This window comes from Aethalodelphis obliquidens, unplaced genomic scaffold, assembly GCF_003676395.1.
Source record: "Aethalodelphis obliquidens isolate GAN/ISIS:26980383/991018 unplaced genomic scaffold, ASM367639v1 scaffold28, whole genome shotgun sequence".
Lineage (NCBI taxonomy): Eukaryota > Metazoa > Chordata > Mammalia > Artiodactyla > Delphinidae > Aethalodelphis > Aethalodelphis obliquidens.
In genome coordinates this window covers 1,447,940-1,457,856 of record NW_020837972.1, presented here as the reverse complement: position 1 = coordinate 1,457,856, position 9,917 = coordinate 1,447,940, and the positions used below count along the sequence as shown (strand labels likewise).

The 9,917-nt window shown below is 59.1% G+C and overlaps 1 protein-coding gene across 1 annotated transcript; it reads right to left on the bottom strand.

Annotated features, from left to right (window-relative positions):
* Positions 1-3,364: 3,364 nt before the first annotated feature.
* On the bottom strand, positions 3,365-8,298 carry OSM (oncostatin M). The gene is made up of 3 exons (XM_027125255.1): positions 7,327-8,298; positions 5,553-5,686; positions 3,365-4,940 (listed from the first exon to the last, which is right to left on the bottom strand). Exons 1-3 carry the CDS (start codon positions 7,358-7,360, stop codon positions 4,362-4,364), a joined length of 747 nt encoding a protein of 248 aa, XP_026981056.1. The 5' UTR covers positions 7,361-8,298; the 3' UTR covers positions 3,365-4,361.
* Between the last annotated feature and the right edge of the window lie 1,619 nt (positions 8,299-9,917).

Sequence of the window (9,917 nt, the reverse complement as noted above, 5' to 3'; positions counted from 1 at the left end):
AGAGAGAGAACGTTCAAATCACATCAGAACTGGCGGGCAGCGAAGGCGCTGAGGCTATGGAGGCCAGAGACCCAGATCTGCCGTTTGCAAGCCGGGAGTTTGTTCTTTAGACAGACTATAAGTGCTGGCACCCCATCCTTGCCTTTTTTCCTGCAGTTTCCCTGGAGGGCCCCCCCCGTCCCAGGAAACTTTCCATCCGTGTGTGTCATGTTCAGGGTTGACTGAGGGGCTGTGACTGTCACCCTGAAAAACTTGAGAAAGAAAAGAAAACCCAGCTTGTGGTCGATTCCAGCAGCAGGGTTGCCCGAGGACTCCTTATCTCCCTGACCCTGTACCAGCTCGCCCATGGCCTGCAGCTGCTTTGTCCCTTCACATGAGCCACTGGGGGAGCATATGCTATTTGCAGGCTCACAGGGCATCGCCACTCTGGGAAAAGCATGCCTTATGGGGGACCAGCTTCACACTGTGGCACAAAAGCATTATTAGAACCCCTCCCCCGCTACCCCTCATGCCGGATGGTCATGGGAGCCCTGATCTCACAGCAGTTGTCGCTGTAGTAGGTGGGGGGGGGTGACGATCCAAGAGGGCTCGTTCTGACTCCAGGTGCAGACACCAGAAACAACCCCTGCAAGCTGCCCTGCCCAAAGCCCCAGGGAAGCCCCGCCAGCCACTCAATGGGGAGTTAAGGAGGAGGGGCCTGGGAGGGCGGGAGGAGGGGGAGGGGGAAATGCAGGCACTGGGAGGTCAGGATGCCTGGATGTGTTGGGGGCCAGCTGAGCATGTAGCAAATGCAGAGATGAGCTGGCAAGGTTGGGTGGGCCTGAGAGCAGGGCCCTGGCTGGCTGTGCTGAGGAGTTTGGAATCGATGCCTCGGGCAGCAGGATGGGAGGGAGTCATCGAAGTTTTGTGAGCAGAAGACATGACAGTGAGATGTGTCCAGGGAGTCAGGACCTGGTTGGCGGTGGGAAGAGAAGGAGGCACGTGCCAGGGATAGGGTGTTGGAGAAATCACAGGATCAATGGGGAGAGAAGAGGTTGAGGCTAAGGGAGGTTGAGGGAGGTGCGCTGGGGTTCTGGAACTTCAGTGGGGGCGATTAGGAAGCAGAAAGGTGTGGGCTTGGGCCTGAGTTCAGCCTTGAGGCACCCACAGGGCACCCAGCAGATGCTCTGGCAGCTGGGTCTGTGGATCTGGGCCCAGGCTGGAGATGGCACCTGCAGCTGTGGTCTCATCAGAAGACAGCGTGGAATTGACAAGTCCTCACTGATAGGACCCCCAAGAACCCCACCCCAGAGTCTGGGGCTCCCTGATCTGCTTCCTGCTGGGGGGGTGCAGCTCCAGTTCAAAGCAGCCCCAGACACCTCTCCCGGGGCTTAGCCACCTCTCTAGAGGCTGGCAGGGGGCCCAGGCAGGGGTGAAGAACAACTACCCTGGGCTTCCCAGCTCTTCCTCCACAGACCAACTTCTATCCTCTCCGTGGGCAACCACATGCTGCCTTAGTGCCAACTCCCCTTCTGCTCCGGGAACCTGAGGGTGCCTGGCTTTCGGTGTCTGCCACCTCCCACCCAGAGATTCCCAGCAGCCCAGCCCGAGGAAAGTCCCCCACCCCCATGCTGGGGGTGCAGCAGAAAAGAGCAGAGGCCAGCCCCTGCCCTTGGCCACACGTGGGTAGCGCCTGTCTAGGCCAGGCTCCCTGCCCTGCTTCTCACTGAGCTCCTGCTGGGTGCCAGGTACTGTGCTGAGAGCAGAGCAAGGCAGATGTGGTTGGTCTCCATCCTTGGAGACTCCAGGCTAGCGGGGGAGGCAGACGGCAAAGCAAACCAAGAGAGGCCCCCCACGCGACAGTTTTGAGGAAAAAAATAACCAAGTTGTTAGACCCAGAACACGGATGGGGGTAAGAATAGCCGAGGATGCACTAACCAAAAACCAGAGCACAGCATTGCAGACAGAGAGAAGAGCACAGGCAGAGACCTTGTGGTGGGAGGGTACCCTGGGCATATTGGGATCCCCAAAGTGGCTGGTGTGGCAGGAGCCCGAGAGCAAGAGAGAGCCCATTGGGGGGCAGTAGAGACCCTTACTAAGTGCTTGGTAAACAGCCTGGAATATATTGGGCGCTTGTTGGTTGGGAGTAAGAGACCTGGAGTTCTAGCCCCAGCACTGCACTAACTCGCTCCGTGACATTGAGCAAGATGCTTCCCCTCTCTGGGCCTTTTTGATAAATCAGCAATGCTCTCACTCACTATATCCTCATCCTTGAATGCTCGGAGCCTTTGCCCTAGCTCTTCCTGCCACCTACAGGCTCCACCCCTTCTCCTGTGCGTCATTCAGTCCTCAGAGTAGACATCACCTCTTCCAGGCACCACACTGACAACCCACGTCACCTGACTCTCACTCTCTATTACATCACCGCTTTGTTTTTGCCAAGCTCAAGCTCACACTGCAACCTCAGATGCTCCTGTTGGTTCTTTTGCTTGTCTGTTGTCTGTCTGCCCCCACACTTGGGAGCTCCGTGCCCCCGGGCACTCGTGAAATTGTCAGCAGAGTTACAGAGGCTGAAAGGTGACAGGAGGATGCTCCTGCCCTGGCATCTAACGGGCCTGAATTTAAAATGTGCCCGCCCCCAGTAAATTTGCTCTGAGGACTCAAACTCTCTGAGCCTCGGTCTTCTCATCTGCAAAGTGGGTTATATCTATTGCGGGGAGTCCCACACAGGGCTCTCTTCCACCCCATGTTAAGTCCTGTTCCCACCAGAAATGGGACTGATCCAGGTCACGTTCATCGGCTTCTGTGAGCCCTTCCTTTGTAGCCGCTGCCTCAGCATGTCATCAGCCTATAGATGACCCTTCCGAGGCGGGGCCCTGAGCATCCGGAGAGAGCCAGGTGGAATCCCTATCCACCCCGGGGCCCTTCAGGAAGCAGTTTCAAGCACCTACCAGGTTACAGGCCACATGTGAGGCAGGATCTATTATTATCTTGTCTGTTTCACACAACACACATCAGCACACATACCCCCAGCCAGACACCCACAAGGGCCCAGAGCAACCCAGACACTCCATCCTTCCTCCCTCCCCTCTGGCTCCCAAACCCCAACACCCCTGGTCCCCAGCTTCTCAAGAGAGACCCATTCAGAAACAACAAACACCTTGTCTGCGTTTGAGATGCCCCGCAGTCAGAGCCCCCAGCTGACTGGGGTGTGCGACTTCCCTTCCTGGATAGAGCAAGGACCCCCCAGCCCAGGCCCCAGGTGGTGGATGCTTGTGGCCTTACCACATAGGGACCCCCCGCCAAGAGGCTCCCCCAAATCCTGTCCCACAAGGCAGCAGAGAGACACAGGGGCTTTAGAAACCAGGCAAGTTTTAAATATATGTTGGCACAATATTAACATTAAATACACATTATAAATAAGCCTTATAAATAGGAAACAGATAAAAACTGATTTAAAAAATCTATAAATTAGTCATGTCCCTCCAAGGAATTGGCCCAGCAGCTTCTGGGACCCCCTCCAGGAGGGCAATGGTTTCAGCATAAGAAAATACCACGATGTACCACCAGGGGGAGCAGCTAGCACCGAAGACCCAAGACCAGGCGCTTCCAGGTGCTAGCTAGGAGGTCTCTTCCAGAGAACTCAGTCTGTGCCCAGTGGCCATCTGTACTGCGTATCCCCATGTATGGAGAGAATTTGATATCCACCCTATGTCACAGAGTCCCAGCAACTGACAGGCAGAGAGGGCTGTACATGGCCCCCAAGCCCTTCGAATCACAAAGAGAAAACTGAGGTACAGAGAGGTAAAGTGGCCTTGCTGAGGCCACACAGCAAGTTAGGGACCAACCTTGGACCTCCCCAAATCAGTGCTCTTTCTAGTGCACTCTGCCCCATCACAGCTGCCTAAAGTGAGGTCATCCAGACATCCAGGGGTCTGGCCCGAGACGTGATGAGGCATAGGAGGCCAGCTCAGGCCCTGACCTCCCCGCCTTGGAACCAGGCCACTAGGGAAAGGAGGAAGTATGGGGGCAACGGCCCTGCAAGTCATGAGAGGGACAGTCCGGCAGGCCTCCGGGCAGCAGAGCAGGGGGTGGCAGCCAGTCTGGCCATGAGTCATCCTGTGTCATCAGACCCCTGAATCAATGGAAAGTTGGCCCCGTGTGGACCTGACCTGGCCACCCCACCAGACTGAGGAACTCAGGGCTGGGGGGCTCAACAGCCTGACCCTATGTCCCTAGCCCAGCCCAGAGGAGGTAGAGGGGCTGCACAGCTCCCACCCCTTAAAGTGCACTTCTGAGAGGTGGGGAACAGAGGGGAGCAGGATGGCAGGCCCTGGGGCTGCGCCATCCTGCAGAGTACCTGCTGACCTTTCACCCTAAGGCTACCGGGGAAGCTGTCCCCTCGGCATGAGTCTCCTGGACCTCCGGAAGGGCCACGTCCTGCGGGCCCCCGCTCTGCAGGGCCTGGCGAGGGCTGTGTCTCCAGGGGCCCGGCAGGGGCTGTGTCTCCGGCTCCGGCTCCGGCTCCGGCTCCGGCTCCCCCCCCACTCCTGGAGGACCTGCCCCACAGAGTGCATGAAGCGGTGGTAGCCGTGCAGGAACCTGCAGCTCTTCAACTTGTGCTGGAAGGCGTCTGAGGGCGGTGTGGGCGGCGGCGTGGGCCCGGGGCCTGGCTGAGTGGGCTCAGGTGTCTCTGCCTCTGAGGAGCTGCGCAGCAGCTGGGACATGCAATGGATGTTACTCCTGAACCCGCGGATGTTCAGTCCCACCAACTGCTGGGCTTCAGGGAGGTCCTGATACAAAGCAGTCAGTCTGTGCAGGACGAGGCCCAGCGTGGCATTGAGGGTCTGCAGGAAGCCCTGTCTGCTGAGCCCCCGCAGGGCGTCCTCGCTGGGGAAAGCCCCGGGGCGCTCCCTGCAGTGCTCCTTCAGTCCTGGCGTGTCCAGGCCTTGGATGCGGATCTGTGGGGAAAAGACAATGCAGGGGTGAGAGCTGGAGCCCCCACCACACACACACACACACACACATGAACCTGCTCTGCTCAGCCTTGAACTGCTGGACCTCATGTACCCCCCCTTCCAATCCTCCCATTGTACAGATCCAGAAACTGAGGCCGAAGAGGGGCGAGGACTCCTGGATCACTGCAGGTGAGGTTAGAGGTATGCCAGGGAGCTGGAGGGGTGACCACACAGGTGGTGATTGTGGCATGAGGTGTGTCATTGGGGAGGTGACGGGAGGTGACATGAGCTCAGGAGGGTGGGACTGTTCACTGCTACATCCCGGTGCCTAGAACAAGGCCCGTGGTAGGTGTGCAGTGAGCACATGGGGCAAATGGACGAATGAGGCAATGGAGTTGGGGTTCACACTCCAGGCCCACTAAGCTGGGGGAGCTGCACTGCCTACTTGGCATCTCAGGGTTAGGCCTGGGATGTTCACCGTGGCCCAGGAATAACACGGAGACTCGTTTTCCCCCCAGCCTCAGATTGAGTAAGGCTTGGGCCTGTCCTCTCTGGGACTCACTGCTGCCCTAACCCCACAGTTCTCTGAGATGCCCCCAGGGGCCGGTCACTCACATAGGGGTCCAGGAGCGTGCTGGTGTCCTGCATAAGGTCTGCCTGACGCCGGAGCTGCAGGAGGAGTTCATGGTACTTGCCCAAGCACTTGCTTGTGGCCGTCATGCTCAGGAACAGGAGTCCGAGGATCACACCTGGGGCAGAGAGGGGACATGTCACCTGCCTTAGTGAGGAAGCCACAGGTGGGTGCCTTTCAGAGAGGAGGTCACTCAAGCGGGCCTCAGAGGGCACAGCCCATCATCCCCAGCTTTTTGCCATTGGGGGCGGGGCTGGGCACGGTGCATGCACGGGGCTACCTGCTGGGACCTCCACCACCTTCCCAGCGAGTCACTGCCCAACACCCAAAACAGTGGTTGCAATTCACCAAGTAAGACTTTGAGAAGAGGTGGTGGGGCCTGGCTAGAGTCAAGCCTGCCAAACTCAGGAGCTGACCTGGGGTGGCCCAGGTGGGGCTGCTCCCTGCAAGTCCTCTGGGCTAAGGGGTGACCACTGCTGCAGGCCCTGAACCTGCTGTAACAGACCCCACACCCCCACGCAGGTGCGCTCTGGAGGATTTTGCAGCCCAGGAGCAGCTAGACACCTTGATCTATGTCTGCAGAACCAGGAGAGGCTGCCTTTCCACCCAAAGTTTCCATCTGGAAAGGATACGTGAGACCATCTCGTCCATGCCCCCATTTGACTGACAGGAAAACCAAGGCTCCAAAGGAGAAGGGCTTGCTCAGGTCACCCAAGGCCAGCCCGTGACCCCATCTCTCAGGCCTCCCTCCTCTCTCCGTAAGTGGCCACTTTTGTCAGGCCCACCAGAGATGCTGTGAGCCAGAACATTCTGGGGGGCGGATATAATTACCACTCCCCTGCCTCCCCCCACCCACCCACAAGGCCCTGGCAGCCACGTGGTCGGAAGGGCCTGTGGCGCAATGGCCCGGAAGGCAGTGACACCACCTTCCCTTCCTAAGAACTGTGGCCCCTTGGGGAAGATGCTGCTGGGGAGGCCAAGGGGCCAGGCGCCTAGGCACAATGACTACCAGGCAGCCCTCGCCGGCCCCCAGGTACCTGCTGCTGGGCTCGGGCAGGGGGGCTGGTGTGGGCACAGCGCACGTGGGACTAGGGTGCCTGCATGGGTGTGCGTCTAGATCTGTGCGAGGCTCGAGGAAACAGCTGGCCACACACAACCGTTGTGTCCCATCCAGGGCAGGGGCCCCGGGCTGCATGTGGGGGTTCCCAGATTGGTGAGATTGAGGGTTCCAGATGACGTCACGTGACTCTGTGTGCATGTCATCCTGTGGGTGTGGCTATGTGCGCTGTGTGATTGTGTGGGCTCCAGGGCCCCCAGGCCCGGCTGACAGTGTCCATTCATCCCAGAGCCTCCAAATCGGGGCAAGAAGGAGGCTCCACAGCCCTTCCAGACATCACACCATGATGCTGCTCAGCTTCTGCGGCTTCCTCCTTTGCCCCAGCACATCTCCTACCTCCCACCTGCTTCCCTGGCTTCTCCCGCAGTGATCCCCTTCCTTCACTCCCTTGCTCCCAGAGTTGACTCTACATCACCCTCCCCGTGGAAGCCCTCTGGTAATATCCTTCTCTACCCTGTGAAGATGCTCTGTTCTCAGTGGATCCCTCTCTTTGCCTGACCCCCTGGCTCTCTCCCCTTCTCAGCATCCTCTGCCCGGCGCCTGGCCTCCCCTATTCCTGAAGGACAGAGGGTGCCCCTGCTCCCCGCTGGCACCCATGAGCACAGCAAGCAGGTGCTGGTGGGGAGGAAGGAAGTACTTACTGAGCAGTGTCCTCCGCATACACTGTGCCCGCATGCTGGGTGACCGAGCTCTGGCCTGCGCCTGCCGGGGGTGACACCTCCAGGCTTGGAGCCCTGCGGGCTGGCAGCCACTTTATGCCCGCCGGGAGGATTGGCCAACACCTCGTGAGGTGGGTGGGGAGGGGGAGGGGGGAGGGCAGGCCTTCTGGGAACATGACCCCAAAAACCAAAGTTTCCACAGGCGGCCAATGGGCGCTGGGTGCGGTGGCATGCCTGCTCCTCCTCCTGTTTTCTTCGAATTCGTTCTTCGAGGTCAGCCCCACGCCCAAGGATGATGCAAACCGCAGCCTCAGCCTTCCTGGGGTGAGCAGGGAGCAAGGGGGTCCATGCTCGCTGCAGGGGGCTGTGCCCGGGGTGGAGGGGAGAGTCCACCAGCTGGGCTCCTGGAGGGCGCACAGCCCAGTCCCAGCCCAGGAGCCATCGGCCTCACAGGCCTCTGTGGTTTGGGGCTGAAGGGAGCGAGACATCTTCCTTCTTGAGTGCCCTTCCCGCCCTCCTGCCAGGGCTGTTGGGACATCTGTGAGCGGAAACCACCGGGCTCTGGGCACAGAGCCAGACCCAGGCTGGCAGCCCCGAGATTGTGGTTCTGGCCCCAGGACCTGCATCCTCCAGTGGGGCTCTCAGCCATCTCCTTTCCCCCACCAGGCACCCCTCACATAACCAGCCTTCCCCATCCCAGGCCCATTGCCCACAGCCAGGCTCTTTTTCTATAGACAGGGCCCTCTAGGGAGAACCAGGCACTTGAGGCAAGAGAAACAGGAGATTAGGGTTCAAGCCCACTGACATGCTGTGTGATCCAAGGCAAGTCGCTTAACCTCTCTGGGCCTCAGAGCCCCACCCACCCACCGTAAAATGAGGATTCGAAAAGTATTTCCCAGCCACCTCACAGGGCTGCTGCAGTCATGGACATACAAGGCAAACGCCCTTTGAAGGCAAAAGGAAAGATGAAAGTCTGATTCTAAGTACTAGCTGTCGGGAGGTGGGGTGGGGGGCCGGAGGAGATGGGGAGTTGCTGCGGCGACCGTTGGGGACCAGGTTTCACTTTCTCTGAAAGATAGTGATCTTGAGTCAGTCCTCTGCTTCTCACAGATGAATGAAGGGGCCAGAGACAGCACCTCCCGAGCCAACCTGCTGCTTCAGCGCAGGATAAACTGAGGCCTAGGAGAGGGCAGATGAGGGGGTGGAGGGGCTGGCCCCGGCCTGCATGCCATGCCCGGCAGCCCCAGCACATCCAGCAGACCTGGACGAGGGTCCTTGGCCTGCACCCTGAGGAGCTCGGTGGGGAGGAGGATGTCAAAGGCTGAGGAGCCAGGGTGGGGCCCCTGGGGGCTGCCAGGGAGGCCTGAGCTGCTCAGGCCCTGTGGAGCCTGGACTAGGAAAGCCAAGGTGGCCAGAAGGAGGAGGGCCAGGCACGCTCCCACCCATCACCACCCCGGCACCCATCATCACCACCAAGGCCGTTCCCACCAGCCCTCCCCTCTGCAGACACACCCACATCGCTCATTTATGCAGTCAACAAACTTTCACTTGGCCGCGCGCTTTGCCAGGTGTTGAGGATCTAGCAGTGGGCAAAACCAGAGGCACCCCACCGCCAGGAGGCTTCTCCTCACCCCCACCCACTCCCTGGTGCCCAGCATGGTCCTCATCACACCGTTGCCACCCCTGAGGGCGGATTCTGCCACCCCTGAGGGTGGAATCCGCCACCCCAGTTCCGGATTCTCCTCCCAAGAACGTCACTTCCGCTCGATTTCTCATCTCGGTGCCCACCTCCAAGAGGCGGCTTCCTGGGGCCCCGGCCAGTCCGGGATCCTGCTTCATTTCACATCCCTGATCTCATCTTGCTACAGCCCTGGGAGGGAGAGCGGCCGGCAGGGATGCCTCAGCTCTCTTTAACGAGGAAACGGAAGCTCGGAGAAGCTCAGGGCCGGGCTCCAGGCAGGAGAGCCAGGTCTGGCTGGAGAGCTTCGTGCCCCTCTCAGGGGCTCCTTGCTGACCGACCTCCACAGTCGTGGGACAGCCCGGTGCTTTCACCCCTCGGTCCAGAAGCCATAAGATCTCCTCGGTTTAAAGAGGCCTCCAAGACCCAGAGACGTTGAGGTCGCCCCTCCTTCAGTTGCCCTTTGTAGAAATCTTTAAGAGGAGGGGGGCATTCAAACTAGGACTGTCACATCTGAAAGACCTCGCTCTGAGCACGAGGCTTTAAACTTATATATTAGTTTGCTTGGGCTGCCATAACCAAATGCCACAGACTGGGGGGCTTAAATGACAGAAAGGTATTTTCTCACAGTCCTGGAGCTAGAAGTCTGAGATCAAGGTGCCGGCGGGGTTGGTTTCATCCTAAGGCCTCTCTCCTTGGCTTGTAGACAGCCGCCTTTTCATGGTCTCTTCCCATGGTCACCCCTCTGTGTATGTCTGTCCTGATCTCTCCTTATAATGACACCAGTCATGTTGGAGTGGGGCCCACCCAATAGCCTCATTTGACCTCGATTACCTCTTTCAAGGCTCTATCTCCAAAGACAGTCACATTCTGTGGTGCTGGGGGTTGTGACCTC